This window comes from Zeugodacus cucurbitae, chromosome 3, assembly GCF_028554725.1.
Source record: "Zeugodacus cucurbitae isolate PBARC_wt_2022May chromosome 3, idZeuCucr1.2, whole genome shotgun sequence".
Taxonomy (NCBI): Eukaryota; Metazoa; Arthropoda; class Insecta; order Diptera; family Tephritidae; genus Zeugodacus; species Zeugodacus cucurbitae.
The window spans coordinates 24,130,759-24,148,110 of NC_071668.1; the positions used below are offsets into that span (position 1 = coordinate 24,130,759).

Here is a 17,352-nt window from a genome sequence, read left to right on the forward strand (position 1 = left end):
CCACGCCCATTTTCCATTTTGTAAAAAACTCTGAATGCAGCTACCATCTGCCATTTCTAATGTGAAATTTAATGTTTCTGACGTTTTTCGTTAGTGATTATCCGATTTCTTTCATTTTTGAACTGTATTAAGAAGTGGCTAAAAAAGACGACTGCAGAAAGTTTGGTTTTTATAAATCTATTGGTTTGCGAGATATGTACAAAAAACCAATTTGTGGCGCCCACTTCCCCAAAAAAATTACATCCAAATATGCCCCTTCATAGTGCGACCCTTTGTACCAATTTATTTCCATAGCTTTATTTATGGCTTAGTTATGAAGCTTTATGTGTTTTCGGTTTTCGCCATTTTGTGGCCGTGGTAGTGCTCCGATTACGCCCATTTTCGAACTTAACCTTCTTATGGTTTTTTACTCAAGTTACAGCTTGCACGGACGGACGGACAGACAGACATCCGGATTTGAACTTTTCTCGTCACCCTGATCATTTTGATATATATAACCCTATATCTAACTCGTTTAGTTTTAGGACTTACAAACAACCGTTATGTGGACAAAACTATAATACTCTCGTAGCAACTTTGTTGCGAGAGTATAAAAAGTTATTTGAACTATTGTTTTTGTTAATATAACAGTGAACTCTTTAAATTGTTTGTTTTTATACCTATTCAGTAAGATATTAGAAAGCAGAAATAAATTGTAGTAAAACATTACATAAAATAAGTTTTGGTAATCAAGTACAACAAAATCGCACTTTAACATACCCGTCGAAATAATGGGTTTCGTGGCTGTAAATCTAGTGTAAACAACCATTGATAACTGTCAAAACCCTTCACCTCTAGCTCTCAGCATACTACATATGTTCTATTTTGTTATTGTTGATATTTCGAAAGATTTTGACCATATTGCATTTCCATTTATCATTACAGATTTACAAAATCTGTTTGGAATCTAGTATTATTTTTTTTTTTTTTGGGAAAACAATGTCTTCTGTGTCAGAAATATAATTTTTTTAGTAGCTTATGGAGTAGACATAAATATTGTATTATTTTAAGTTTTTCATCTTGAAAATAACAAAACACCTGGACGGAAAGATTTTCAAGCATGAACTGCACTTCGATTGACAAAATATTTTGGAATCGCAATGGAACACAGTTTTTCACTTTGCTAACAATAAATTGAAGAAATAATGGCAGCGCTTTATTTTTCCAACCTTTAACGCTTCGAAATGCAGAACATGCCTGTTAGATTTTCAGGTTCAAGTTTTGCATATTTTTCCATATCCACTTTATTTCAACTATTATAGCATTCAACGAGACACTAACTACTACTATATTTTTCAGTTTAAATAAAACAAAAACAATTGTATTTTTCACATGTTAAATATGATGTGTGTGTGTGTATATATTTCGTTAAAAATGTAAAAATAAAATTTAGTGCTTACAAATGAAAAGACTATAAAGTAACGTAAAAATATTGCATTAATAGAAAAAATAGGCTAACAAATAGAAAATTAAAAAAAGTCGTACGTGTATACATACATACATACATATATTTAATTTACAAAAGAGAATACAAATTTTTTTATATTTATTTTACGTTATACATACATATACCAGAAGATAAAAGGCGAATAAAATGGTGTTTCGAGTATTAGCTAATTTGGTAAATAAACATACACACGCACATACTCTAGTTTATATCTAATTTGCTTGAAAATAAATATTAATTAAGAAATTTGATGGTTGTTTGAATGATCGTTTGAAGCATTTACAAATTTTTAAAACTTCAATTCGTTAGCGCTTTAAAATAAAGAATGTATTAACATTTGGTAACTATACAAAGCCACATTGGACAAAGCTTATCGATTAAATTAACTGTTTCGTAAAGCGATAATATATATGCATATACTCGTATGTATGTAAGTTTAAACATTTCTGTTGTATTTTACATTTATGAAACCGCCTTTCCGCATATGAGATTTCTGCAAAACTTTCTACATGTTGTGGCTATCTAATTATTATTATTATTTTGTTTTCATAATAATCAAAATATTTCATTTCACTTATTTATGCAACGTTTCTATTTAATATTTAATATTTAACATTTTTGATTTACAGTTCACTTTTTCTAGTTGAAAATTTACATTTTTTGTTAGGTCGCTGTTAAACCTAAGTATATTTTATTTAGTATTTAGTTAGTTTCATCTTAAAGCATTTCCGTTACATTTTGTTCTATACAGCTGCTAGAGCATTTTTGTTGTATGTACGATAACTCTATGGATTTGTTCTTTTCAATGGCCAGCAAAAGTTTTTCTTTTGTTGTTGTGTTCGACAAAACTAAAGGAAATCCAATACTAAAATTCCAAATCTTCATTGATTATGTGTGTATAAGTGTTTCGTTTTGTTTTTGTAATTATATAGACGAATTTATGCATATTAAGTTATCCGATTATTCATACATATTATTAGTTGTAGATGTATGTAAAAGAGCTTTACGCCTACTAAATTTTTTTACTCCGCATGAAATGGACTATTTTACGCTTTATTTATAGATATTTTAATGTTTTCACTATTTTAAATTTTTTCCGTTTTTTTGGAGTTTCTTAAACACCCGCTGAGCAATTTAAATCGTGAGCAATTCAGGCAAATCATTTCTACTTCTTTTTGGTTGGTTGTCATAAAAAGTATCGTTATTAATTTTTGTTTTTGTTTTTTTTTTTTTTCGTATATATATGTATATATACAACAATTATATATATACATATATAAATTTCATACGCACGTTCGCAATTTAAATATATTTGGAAACAATTAATTTGGTTTAATGAACATTATCAACTTTCGCCACAGCATTAAACTAAACTATTCTTCCTGGAAATCAAGTATGTGTGCTGTCCTTGTTGCAGTACCACACGCTGGGCCCACAAAATTCCACTTAAATATATAAGTAATATTTTTTATATAGATTTAGTAAGGATGCGCTTTGTAGTTGCGCTTCGGCTCCGTCTCATAGCGATTACCGCAAATATCTCATAAGAAGGGATTATTGGTGGCCATCGCGCCGCTTGCCTGTGAATGGTAAAGCAAATATTCAGTTATTTAAGAAAATTAAAACAATTAATGGCTACATACCGCAAAGGGATTGTTGAAAGCTGCACCGCCTCCGGCGCCAGTGGCCGCAATCGCCGTTGGCTGTAGTGCACCTAGACCGAACCCACAGCCGCTTGGTCCAGCCGCCATTACAGTGTGCGGAAACATAGCAGTCGCTGTGCCGGCCGTAGTTGCTGCATTGCCAAAGCCATTGGTGTAGTTGTAGAATTGGGCGGCGGCTGTTGGTGCGTGTGACGGCATGCCATTGCCGTTCGTTATCACTGTCATTTGACCAAAATAGTTTTGTGTGGCTGTTGGCGATGTGCCGTGATTGACTGCCTGGAACGGATTTGCCTGCTGATGCTTAAAGGGATTAACGCCGTTACTAATGCCAGCTGCAAAAAAAATTTAAATTATTTTTTAACATTTTAATTGTGTAGTTAATAGGGTTTACAGTACATTAACTAATCGTTTAATATAAGAATCATCACGTTTTGAGGTGTGACAAATATTTGCTTGTTTACCTTGACTTGACTTTGAGTTTTATCTATAATTAAGAAGATATTTTGTTGTAGAAATAAAAAAAATTATTTTTTTTTTTTAAGTTTAACTTTTTAAGAATACAATCAATCAAATAAAAATTCTAATTATTTTTAGAGATACAGGTATTTTTCTGACGCAACATCCAAACTGGCTCGGCTTGACTCGAAACTTTAAATGAGTTTATCTCCAAACTGTCTTTATCAAAACGATAACCACGAATTATCCATTTTATTGGAACGATTTATCGGAAAGTTTTGGAGAGCCTTCTTTATAGACATATCTATCGCATGAACGAGTCTCATCTCCAAATTTTAATTTTTACCATTTTTTTAAATTTCGAAGGAGTCGGAAAAGTTAAAAAAAGAAAGGTACAAAAATATTTTTTTAGGCAGTCGCCTTTTTGTGAATTTATTTTTTCAAAATTTCGGTAGTTTCAACCAAAGCAATGTAATCTTTTTTTGTGTATTTTAGATTTCCTGGAGGATTGGAAACGTGGGTATGGTCATTTATTTGATCCAAAAATCAATCTCCCGGTTTGGTTCAATACCCAGCCGAGTGTTATACAGTGCAATCCAATAACAATCTCAATGTTTACTTACTATTTCCGAATGCGTCCACACTATAGGCATTCACAACTGTGGCCGCTGCTTTGCTTTCGCGCAATTGCTCGTCCAGATCTTTGAGTGCCGCATATCTATCCTCGCTGGGTGTTGAGCTAAGTGCATTATTGTTATTGTTGTTGTTGTGGCTATTATTCTGGTGAATGTTCATCGTTCGAGAGTTGTTATTATTATTGGGTATCGGTAGACCTGTTAATAATTAATAATTTAAAGAATTTGTTTAACCATCGTAAATATTGCAAAAATATGTTAGTTCTAAAAATGTGTGTACGTGCGAAAAATAATTGGTAAATAGTTATAAATAATTAGTTTATACAAATCAGGTATTAATATGGCATTTGGCATTTTCAACAGTAATTGCAGTAATCGCCCCAATACACATTTGCACCAGGAAACTGTGGTAGGTAGCCTATAAAGGAGAATATTAGTTCAACAAGTTGGCAAATTGACGATATACAACGAAAAACCTACCATTTTGAACACGACGGTACTAAATAATCGTTCTTGCACAAAATTAAAAAAAAAAATAAAAAATCTAAAAATACTTGTTAGCTATTATTTTTTACTACAAAAATGGTGTCAAATGATAAAATTATATATCATTTACGTGTTTATGCAAAATATTTTGATTTGAGTGTGGAGAAAAAATTTCAGACCTCAATTCGAAGCAAAAATGCAATATATTTTCCAAAATTGATGTTTATTTAACCCTTCCAATTTGGAAAAAAAATATTGATTAGAATTTAATAAGAGTTTTATTAATTAGATCTGACAATTTAATTGGGATTTTTCGGGTATTCAGATATTCGAATCTAATATTTGACCACATATGAGCTATTAATGATATTCGCAGTAATTCAGTTGTGTTCACTACAAACTAAACGCCAAACTTGAAAAGAAACCAAAGTTCAACAGGTGCTACTTTGGACTGAGTAAGCAATTGAAAAGTAAAGTCCTCTCTCGACGAACCAAAATCAAACTCTAAAAGTCGATCAGCATTCCCGTCCTGTTTTATGGTGCAGAAGCGTGGACAATGTCAACATCCGATGAGACGACACTAGGAGTTTTCGAGAGAAAGGTTTTGTGCAAGACTTATGGTCCTCTAACGAATACCGCGAATACCGCAGACGATGAAAATATGAGCTGTATGATTTATACGTCGGCATTGACATAGTCCAGCAAATAAAAAGACAGCGGCTACGTCATGTTGTACGGATGGATAAAAACACTGAAGAGGACGACCTGCACTCCGTTGGAAAGGGACCTGGCTTCACTTGGTGTTTCCATTTGGCGTCAAAAAGCAAAAAGGAAGAACGAGTGGTGCGCTCAGGTGGATTCGCTCCGTAAGGATTCATATTTCATATACCACCGGCTAATTATCAACCAAATCTAGTACACTCCAATCATACTATATGTTCTCTTAATATATATTAGAAATCGACAAAAGTAAGAACTTTATTAGGGGTGTTAACAGGTCAATGTCTGATTTGGAAACACGCCAGCAGACTGGGATACCTTACATCGATGATTGTAGAAGCTGCCAATGAGTAGATGCAGATGCAGATCCTTCTATGCGAATGTAAGGCTCTGCGTACGCGGTTTCCTCGATGATGTGGCGGAAATTCGGAATGGCGGAATTATTTAATATTTCATGACTGGGTGGTTCAAAGAAGACATATGTAATATGGGAGTGGATTCCAGTACCGATGGTATCACAATGAGCCTCCCAAAGGCCAAAGTGCGGCGACAGACAACCACTTAAACTAACCTAAACTAAGTGAGGTCGTTGTTGAAACATGGCAACTGATACAAGTTGGACACGAAAAATTATTGAAATCGATCTATCCCCGACTTATAAAAAATTCGTCGCGGTAAAGTTGAATTTAGCAACCTTATCTTATAGGCTGGTCAAGGTATCAGAGCACTGGGTTTAAAGAGTAAATTAAATATTTGCAATTGTAAGTTGCGAGTTACACTTTTAAAAGTTTAAGCAGCAACGAATAAATATGGCCAACTTGAATACAACGAAAGCAATAATAAAATAAAATATGCAACAACAACTAAACAATACAACAACGTATCGAACAAAAGCAGCATAATCAAAAAACAGAAACCATAATAATAATAAACACAAACGAACGGGAGTAGCAAAAATGAACGGCAAATTAAAACAGAACTAAACAGAACTTACACCAATTGCTACAGAAGCAATTACTATAAGGTGAGTGCAAATTGCAGGATGGATCTATTATTGGATCCCCCACGGGTATTGAATTAATTGGCATACAACCCTTCGCACAACTTCCTGAAATGCAATTTGGATGAAACGGATTGTAACATTCGGGGGGCACTGGCATTGGTGCCAGCGGTTGCATTTGTGTTTGTTGTAAAAATGGATTCGAATATGCAGACGCATGTGGCTGACAGTAAGATCGATTATATAACGTACTGTACGATGGTGTTGGTTCCAAACATGCTTCGGCATTGATTTCAGGTCCATGTTGTGGTCGATTCTGCGCTGTATTTATAATGGTCTGTTGTGGTATGGCGGCATAACTGAGACCAGCGACAGTAGCGTCCACTTGTGGCGGTGGTGTACAGATATTTGGGGAGCAGGGTGTGGCAAAGCCTGTCGGACCATAAAATTTTGGTTGCGCGCAAAATATTGGCGGACACTGTTGTGGCTCGGCATTTAGGGAATTCGGAGCGGGCGCAACATTTGATACCATGGGTGTATTGCCTTGCATATTTGGATTATTGGGTGGCCAAAAGGGTGGACTATTTGCATATTGACACCAATCCATTTGCGGCACATTACCATTACCAGCACAGTAATTGCCCTGATCTTGATTCGGCTGTTGACTGAGTGCTTGATTACACATATCAGGCGATTGCGGCACACAATTGACCTGTGAACCATAGGCACAATAATCAGCTTGTTGTGGTGTCGGACAATGGTCCGGTGGTAGACAGGATTGTGTATTTCTCAGTTGCGATGTCAATTCGCTGACGGCATTTTGCATTGTTGCACCAAGCACTTGCGGTGATTTCTCTACACTATTCAAGATTTTAGCCGGTTCCATTGGAATATTACTGACATTTTCCACAATGATTACGCTCGATTTACGGTTGCCATTGGTGTCACTGGTGCTGGCAGTTCCAGAATGTGTTGAGGCTTGTCTAATGTCGGCGTATAGATTTTTATCTAACACATATTCTGTAGCTGATACAGACTGTGGGGTAGATCCAATATCGGTGTGAACTTCCGAACTTTTCGCACTTGAGACAGAATTCTTTTTACTGTCTTTTTGCGAGCTACCGACATCCGAACTTTTCGCACTTGATATTGAATTTGGTTTACTATCTTTTTGCTGGCCACCGACGCAACGTTTAATCACAGTCTTCCTGACAAAACTAAAGTTGGCTGTATGGAAAACAATTATAAGTTGTATCAAAGGAAGGCAAAACACAATGACAGCTATCGAGGTGAAAGTGCAAAAGTTGTGTGTTTTTGGAAGAAGATGAAATGATAATGTTTCCAATTTATAATTCGTATGCTTAGAAAATATGATGAATAACCGTTAGTCATAGCACAGAATATTGATAAATATGGCAAGCTTCATACAAAATAACTAACCTTATGGATCATGAGTCTTTTATATATAATATAATATGATTTTCTTAAATTGCATTCGAAATTAGCCTCCAAAATCGAAATATTTGTTTTCGAAGTTCGAAAAAAGTTTTTTTTTAATATTAATTATTAATTTCAGGATATACTATTTCAGGATAATCTATATATTCTTCTTAATTCAATGATGTATATAATTTTTCCACCAAGCTTATTTGACAGATGCTATTTTTTGAAGATCTTACTTTGACCCTGTAAGTAGTAATCATTATTGAAAACTCGAACTTCGAATAAAAATTTCGAATTTGGGGCTAACTTCGAAAATCGGAGAATCATTTTTTTTATTTATGTCTCAATCCCCCGAAAAAGTAGTTTTGTTTGGGCTAACTTCGAAAATCGGAAATGCATTTTTTTATTTATGTCTTAATCTCTCGGAAAAAGTAATTTTGTCCAATATCCATCCGAGTTATGTTCAGTGTAATGAATAGTTTTGTGAGAAATCTCGGCTAACTTCACATTTACTTTGACCTAACAATTAGATTTAACTTTGAACTCAACATCCAATTGATTCTACAACACACAGAAATATTCGAGGTAGTCGATGAATACAATTCTAGTTCTTCTAATTCTAATTCTTTAATAAAATATTGCCTAATTTTTGCTGTCTTCCTGAACATGGTTATGTTGATGTTTAAGAGCAGATATATTAGTTTAGTGTCTATAGTGTTACTAAATATATGTATCTATCAATGGTTAATGATTTGAAAATGATAATTATTATAAGTTATTTGATTTATTTTGACTAGCACCTGACAAAAAAATGTGAGAGAATCAAATTATTCAAGTTAAGCGCTGAGCTATTTGTGTTAAAGCTACCACAGCCAAACAGGCGCAGAGGAATGCAACGACTAAAATTCGAAGATTGAACAGATTTTCAATGTGGGTTATCGCTGCATTACAAATTCACATATACTATATACAAACATTTACATATGTAGAGAGAAATGAGTAGAGTCGATTATATTATATTGCAAACAAGCTTGTATGTAAGTACTTACCAGCCGCATTGAAAATGGGCGCATGCTCGAAATCGGCAAAATTCTCCGATGTACCATTGTCGATCGTATCGCCGTGAGAGCTATGACCATTCGTCTGTCCATGGCCATTTAATAGTTGGTATTGTTGTTGTTGCTTCTTCAATGGTTGTATTCTAGCATAACAGTTACTGGATATCGCACTGACACCGCCATTCAATATTGGAGGCGAACTTATTTTGTTACGGCTCACCGTTGTGGCATCGAAAATATTCGCCGAACCAAAATCGGCAACAAAGTCTGCGTCCGCGCCAAAACCATTCACACTTGTCGAGCTGCTACTGTCCGACATACGGCTGGATGTCATATGCAAGACATTGAGCTCATTATGATTGCTACCGCCATTGCCGTTGTTTAGATTACTGTTTTTCGGCATAAACGCATCCTGCAAATGGCTGTAGCCGTTTTGTTGATGCTGTTGTGGCCGACTTATGGCGGACGTTGACTTGCCCGAACTATTTGGTGCCGACACCGATGTCGTAGTGACGGATTTATGCAAACCATTCATTGTGGTACGCTGTGTACTGGGCGGCGTCAATTGAAAGCTACGCTCTCCATTTTTATATTGATTTTTGGTATTGTGCCCATTATGACCAAAACCATTAGACACGTGCGCAAAATCGATTTGCCCATCACCGTTGCTCTTGTAAGTGCTGCTGCCGTTTGTTGCTGCTGAGGAGCTACCTGTTGTCGTAGCCGCCCTTACGCCTGATGTTGTTGCCACATCCACACCCGTTGCCCCTGACGTCGAACCGTTTTTGAGCGAAACCGCATTCGTCAAAGATTTAAGTGGACTAGCTGGCTCCAAATAGTAACGTTTACGCTCGTATTTGTCAATCATCAATTCCCGCTGATCTTGATGCACGGCACGCTTGGGATCCCAAAGGCCCAGCCAGGTTTTAGCGCATTCATCATTTCCATGACTTTTCAGAAAATCGACATCATCTTGTGTGAAAGTAGCCATAGAAATTGATTTGACTCTATGTGGTGGGGTGAGACCGCGTCTGTGAACAATAAAGTGAAGAGGCATGTTAGTGACTAGGTTAAGCTGGTGTAATTAATATAGAATAATTTTGAAAATATTTTTTTTAAATAATATTGAAGTACAGATAAATTTCAATATTAGTTAATTTTAAAACGGAGGCCAAAAGGAAATTTCAAAATTTAATTTGAAAGGAGTAGAAAGGTAAAAGTTTAAATTTAATTCAAAGGTAATATTCTAGAGTATATTTGAAATACGCACATACATATACACAATGTACATATGCATGTGTAAGTTAATAATTGTGAAGGATATAACCAAGCAGGATCTGTCCTCTCTCAACGAACAAAAACTAAACTCTACAAGTCCCTCATCATTCCCGTCCTACTTTATGGTGTAGAAGCGTGGGCGATGTCAACATCCGATGAGACGACACTTAAAGTTTTTGAGAGAAAGGTTTTGCGGAAGATTTATAGTCCCTTAAATATTGGCAACGGCGAATACCGCAGACGATGGAACGATGAGCTGTACGAGTTATACGACGACATAGACATAGTCCATCGCATAAAAAGACAGCGACTACGCTGACTGGGTCATGTTGTTCGAATATACGAAAGTGCTCCAGCTCTGAAAGTGTTCGATGCAGTCCCCCCTGGTGGAAGCCGAGGAAGAGGGAGGCCTCCACTCCGATGGAAGGACTAGGTGGAGAAGGGCTAGTCTTCACTTGGTATTACCAATTGGCGCCAAACTGCCGAAAGGAGAGATGCGTGGCGCGCTGTTGTGGACTCGGCTATGACCGCGTAAGCGGTGTCTACGCCAGTCAAGAAGAAGAAGAAGGAACTGACATTAAAGTTTGTATTGCTTGAATTTATGGATAGTTCGATTTGAAAAATCAGGTTTCAAAGAAATGACCAATTTTAATAGTATTCATAATTATTTCGGAAGATATATAAAGTTAAATATGTATGTATTATTTTTATTATTATTTTCTTAGTACTAAATTTGAACTAGCCGAAAAATATGAATTGGTAGTTGCGTTATTTTATTTACATACAATTAAGATTATTTGAATAGAATTATTAAAATTATTATTATAAAATTGTCCCTTACTTTATTTCAGTAAGTAAATTTTGAAGATATTTGGCATTCGCTAAATATTGAGTTGGTTAAAAAAATGTTCGAAATCTCAACTTAATAAGGAAAAATATCGCTGAAATAGTAATGTTTTACCATGGAAATTCTCATTATAGTTGTACAATCTTAAAATTAAAGCCTACGGGACTCTTTTCACACCTTCTAGCGACAGTCAGTACATTGTTCTTAAAAGGTATGTTTTTGAAAAGAAAGGTGAACTATTTCTGAAGTAATCATTTATAGATCCCATATTTGGAATAGGTTTGGGATTAATTCCCGACTAGACTATTTGTAGTTTTATTATACTTGCTTGCTTTCTTATTTAGACTTAATTTCTAACAATAGGCGATATTGATAGATAGATAGATCCAGATTTGTACGAAACAGACAAGGAACAAATTTTGAGTCAAACGAACCCTCATTCCAGCACCTGTGATCTTCAGATATATCAATTTGGTCTTCTCTTAAAAATAATTTTCTCAAAACTTTATTAAGGTAATTCTAAATCTTTGCTCTTGAACTGTTTGTTTCTTTAGCTGAGCTGTTTAAGATCTTGACGGTTAAAAAAAACCCTCTTTTCGACCCCGCGTCATTTGGGCGCGAGGAGCGCAATCGTTGTGCATATTATTATGCTTCAGAATATAGAGAGTAGCTCTGATTAAATTCAACTCTACCTTGCAGTAGCTTATACTCAAACATAAAGATTAGTGAAATGACTTTGTATTCACCTTATCCGGTAAAATTCAAACACACGAGGGGAAAAAGCTCAAAAACTGTTTTATGTATTTCCGCAGTTAAATGAGTCATGAAAACTTTGAAAAGACAATTTGACTTCAAAATAACGCTTTGCTGCAAGTAATTTGGTAGATAAGAATGTTTCAATTTACTGCGCTTTGAAGTACACAAACGACCATAGTTTTATTGCCATTTGTACATACTAATGAACATAACATACATATGCATGTGTGTGTGTGTGTGTGAGTAAATTTGTGCCTGAGTTATTAACTGCAGGAAGTCACTACAGCATATGGATAGCCGCCACTCAGCATGCCGTTCCAGTAATAGCGCTGACAACAAAGACACACAAAATACTTTACAACCGCCTACGAAAACGTATTTTTATTTGGAAATTTAACGCCTGTTGCACACAAAATCCAGCTGGCACAAATGTTCAGATACTAATCGTCGACATATATTAGTAAGTACTTGCATAGGTAAGACATGCGGTAGACATTATATCCAACAGACAAAGGCATCAGGCGGCAACTGCATAACGGACCGACAGAACGGCAATCAGTTTGGAAAGGTCGTTGTTAGTCGTGTTGTCTGGTCGACTGGAATTACCTACCGCTGACAGATATACATATGTCCATACATACAGTAATACTTATATGCAAGCATGCATAAGTACTTAAGTCCGTATGCTTTATATACATATTTAAGTTCAGCAAAGGTACGTTACGGTCTGTTTGCTTGTCAGCAAAGACTGAGACAGTAGCTTTACGTAGCAGTCAATTAGACAAGAGTCATATTGATATGTACATACGTAAGTACGTAAGTACGCATGCATATATTAATTCCAAGTTTGTTTGTGTGTATTTTGGTGCATTATTGTCGATTCTTTAGGGCAACAACCCACAAGCAGGTCAGTCCACGCAGTTGTTGGGCGCATTACAGTCAATCGTCTTTTGAACTCTTGTGTTAGTCATGTACAAGAATAAAGTGACAGCAGGCAAATGCTGCATTGGTTGCAATGAATTGAATTTTCAATAATTATACTATAGACATTGCGGTTTCTCATATCTATATATTATTCTAAGACAAGGCGCTTATTTCCAGAGATCTACAAAACGTACAGAGACAAATAATACATCAAATTAAAGTGTGCGATCTGAAACTTTGCACAAATTTTACAGATTTTAAATTCATTAAACCACTTTTGATATATTTGCGTTTAAAGTTCTTCAATTTTTACATTAAGCTAATATAAGCAGCGCTTCTACAGAAAAGAGCATATATGTAAGAGAACGAATAATTACAAATGTTTCTGTCATTTGCTTTCGTTACATACATACCCACCAGAGAGCTGCAACGGATATATCATTTTCGTGCACACTCGAATGTCCACTCTGATTTTGTTTGATTAAACTTTTCGGTATGAATATACGTATTGATCGTTTGGAGATATGTTCAAAACGAACGAGCCTTTCGCGACACTCGAAACACAAGCATATATGCTTGTTTTAACAGAGTGCCGAGTTGACACTCGTTTGTGAACGAGCTAGCACTCTAACCCGATCGTATTGAATGTGATCGAGTCACACACGAGTGTGCACAAAATTTCAGAATATGTATGTATGTAATTGGCAGTCATGCTATTATTGCGTAGTGATTGTCAACGATTATTGGTTTTGTTTGTTTTGTTTACTTTTTATAATTCATAATGACAACGATAGAAAATTCGGGTTGTGAGAACATTTCCAATGGCACAAACACCTTATCTGGTCTACACCTGAAATTTGTGATTTAAAAAAAAATTAAAATATTTAAGTGCAATAAAATGTTTTTTATTTATGATTTATAAATTAATAAATAAAATAAGTCTTGAGTGAATTCTATTCTTAAATTGAATTATTCTTTTATAATATGTACTATGTACGTCTAATATTCAAATTATTCAACCAAAAAAGCTAAGACAGAACGCGTCATCCCGACGCCAACATATGTACATACATATGTGTTTACGTATGTTTATCTATTATTTTTTGGTCTTCGAGTGCCACTCGAGTGTTTCGATCACAATCAACACGTGCACGACACACCCGAAAATATAATATACATAAAATCCGAGTTTGCTGCTTGCACTCGAAGATAGGACCGTCTTGATTGTTCGTTTGCGTTATTTTCGCTTCGGGTTCTAAACTCGATCGAACACGTGTTTGAAGAGTGTTACGACACACTCGTACCGAATTTAAGCTAGTGTGATTGAACACACTCGAACATACCCGAAGCTGCTCTCTGATACCCACATACGCGAAGGCGCAAGTGCGAAATCTAACAACAACAATGTTGCCTGCTCGGTAGCAAAATGACAATAAGAGATGCTAAGAGAATGTTTGCTTTGGCATGTGCAGTGCGTAGTTGTATGAATTGTACATACATATGGGACATACATACATATGCATGCGCTAAGGCGCTATCTACGATTTGACATGCGCTCTCTTCTATGTTGTATATTCGTACGTATATGTATGTACGAACTAAGGAACACTGCGCTTTGACATGAACACTCTACTTTGTTTTATACATACTCTACATAAATACTTACAAATATATATGGGCGAAGACGCAAGTGAAAAATATAACAGAAATATTGTTGTCGGCGTTATTTTGATTAGAAGTGTTATTGCGTTAGGTAAGCTTTGAGTCAGTTCAGTTTTCTTCCAAAAGTCAAGGCGGCTATTACCAGCGAATACATACATACTACATCGAATTTCAGTGCAGATTCAGATTAATTATTAAAAATAAAATGCCAAACCAAAGGCGAATTAGACGAAAAAGGAGTTTAATAGGTCGAAGAGAAGAGGTGAATGTTATAGAATTTTTAATTGTTAATGTATGTATGTATATGAATTGACCTGTTTTATTAGAGCCGTAGTCATACAGGATCTATGGCAAGTTATTTCAAAGCTGCCCTAAACTCCGTAGTTCTTCCGGAGTATAGTTCGCTTGGGGGTTTGACTAACATATGTGTACACTGTAAAGCAAAACATTTCAGAAGTGAAAAGGTACCTATACTTTTCATTGTTTTATATTCGTAATGTATGTATATATATATACATAATTATTGTATGAATTATGTTTTTGAAAGCTGTGTTAGAAAATGATTTGAGCTCTTGGCGGGGACACTATTTGGAGAATATTCGGCAGCTAAATAGTTCGTTTGCTTTTGCATCATTCGAAGCGAAAATTGCGGAGCCTACAGGGCGCGGACCATATTGCTTCCGAATACATGGATCAATATATCATAGGGTAGGTCCATTGCATGCAGATCATCCTTCAGAATCCTTTTGGTGGAAAGGTTATTTTGTTAGGTGGTGATTTCAGGCAAGTTCTTCCTGTGGTGCCCAATAGCTCACGCGCCGCTATAGTTGGTAATTGTTTGAAACGGTGCTCACTTTGGAAATTTTTTAGGTGTCTCAAACTCTCAACGAATATGCGTTCTAAAGAATCCGTATATAACAGTTTTCTTTTGCGTGTTGGAGAAGGTCGAGAGCTCTCTCCAGAGTCGAAAATTAATATACCAGAAGAGATAATTTTGCTAAATGAAAATTTAGTGGATTGGGTATTTCAGCCTCAGTCTGGTGTTATAAGTCAAAACCATTTGGAGGATCGGGCAATTTTGTGTCCAAAAAATGATCACTGTACGATAATAAATACCGAAATAGTAAATATGTTGCCCGGTGAAGAAAGGGTATATTATAGCGTGGATACTGTCGTTTCTGAAGATCCTCAAGAGCATGTCAGATTCCCTACAGAATTTCTAAACTCCCTTAATTTCAGTGGAGTAGCGCCTCATGAATTAAGGCTTAAGGTTGGAACAGTTGTGATGTTAATCCGCAATCTTAATACATATGAAGGGTTGGTCAATGGGACACGCTTGATAGTAAAAGCACTACATTGTAATTTTTTGGAGGTCGAAATTTTAACCGGTGAATCACAAGGGAAACAAATTTTATTGCCCCGTATAAATTTACAGCCCAGCGAATCAACACTTCCTTTTATTTTAAAGCGTCGCCAATTTCCAATAATTGTAGCATTCGCAATAACAATAAACAAATCTCAAGGGCAGACTCTAGCAAGAGTTGGTGTTTTCCTCAAGGAGGATTGTTTTACGCATGGCCAGCTGTATGTCGCATTGAGTCGAGTACGATCTTCTCAAGATATCAAAGTTAAGACTTACGACCAAAATAAAACCACTACGAATGTAGTTTTCCATGAAGTACTTGAATAAATTGAGTTTTTATAAAAAAAAAATTGTTTACTTTTTTCATTTTAAATAACGGAGTCCCCCGATTATCGGGGGTTATTACTAGTATTTATTATTCGATGTCAAAGATTTTACAGTTTTGGCTCACTAAATGAGCTGTTTTGACCGGTGAAAATGGGTTTGGTGTTTTCAAATTTAGTTCAGTTCAAATTTCCGTTTTGAAATTATTGGATTATTATTCTGATTGTGTTCATCTTTAACAGATAATATTATGAATATATTTCTAATAAAATATATCAGTTTTTGGCGGCCCATAACTATGTATAAGGATCCTTCATTTAGTAGATATCTAGCAAATTCAAAATTCAGAATTATTTTATGAGAACAATCTGTTGTTTCTTTTGGAATTTACAGCATAGATTTTGTACTTTCATATTATAGATTTTATGTGAAGAGAGTTTAAGAAAATAAAATATTGTTATGATTTAAATGTTTATATTGTAAACTATGTTTCGATATCTCATGTAAAAAGATAAAACAGCGGTTCTAGGACCCATGAAAAAGCCAATGAGAAGACATGATGAGACGAATCATTTTTATTTTTCCAGTAGAGTTAATTTACTAAGTGAGTGAATGGTATTGTCACTTCGAGACTTAACTCCTTTAGGGATATGTATTGGAACCTTTGCTAAAAAAAATGGCACATTGATATAATAGCATTGTAATAGATGATCTTATGCGCTTTGGAGCTGCGGAAATCGTTATTACATCACTTAACTTCATTTTAAGTTCGTGATGATTTGTTAGAGCTTTTTTACTCTACCCACCAACAAATCGTGAGTTCGCACAGTTATCTTAATCAAATTATATTTGATTTGAAAATGGTTTAATGTTTTAAATTATCAATAGTGGGAATACACGTGAAAGGAATTAGGGATTGAACTAATTTTTCGAAAACAAGAAAGGAAGGGCTAAGTTCGGGTGTCACCGAACATTTTATACTCTCGCAATTTATTTATTTAACTTTATTAATATAACAAACAATTTGACTCACATAATCGGCATATATATGGTATAAAGTCCATTGAAAGTTTGAAAACCCTAATATTAAATAGATGGGAGATAGTGGAAGTTATGACCCGATTTCACTCATTTTTTGCACGGAGGCATATTATTAGAAGAAACATATTCCCTCTGAATTTCCTGAAAACTTATGGAACGATTCCGACGATTTAGATACCGCTCTTTAAATGTAGTATGTTTGCAAAGTT

General features: G+C 35.2%; 1 protein-coding gene across 6 annotated transcripts in view; it reads right to left on the reverse strand.

Annotated features, from left to right (window-relative positions):
• Positions 1 to 1,921: 1,921 nt before the first annotated feature.
• The window catches only part of LOC105214799 (probable inactive serine/threonine-protein kinase scy2), a 79,361-nt gene continuing 63,930 nt past the window's right edge, over positions 1,922 to 17,352 (reverse strand). The window contains exons 1-7 of one of the 6 annotated variants that reach the window (XM_054226578.1): positions 10,083 to 10,101; positions 8,940 to 9,979; positions 6,700 to 7,674; positions 6,442 to 6,555; positions 4,230 to 4,439; positions 3,130 to 3,482; positions 1,922 to 3,066 (exon numbers count right to left, since the gene is read on the reverse strand). In XM_054226578.1, the coding sequence (XP_054082553.1) occupies positions 3,028 to 3,066; positions 3,130 to 3,482; positions 4,230 to 4,439; positions 6,442 to 6,555; positions 6,700 to 7,674; positions 8,940 to 9,939 (2,691 nt within the window). In that variant the 5' untranslated portion in view covers positions 9,940 to 9,979; positions 10,083 to 10,101 and the 3' untranslated portion in view covers positions 1,922 to 3,027. Of the gene's footprint in view, positions 3,067 to 3,129; positions 3,483 to 4,229; positions 4,440 to 4,521; positions 4,660 to 6,441; positions 7,675 to 8,939; positions 9,980 to 10,082; positions 10,102 to 17,352 lie in introns of those variants that run through there. The other 5 variants (XM_029042031.2, XM_029042032.2, XM_029042034.2 and 2 more) reach the window with 5 other exon arrangements.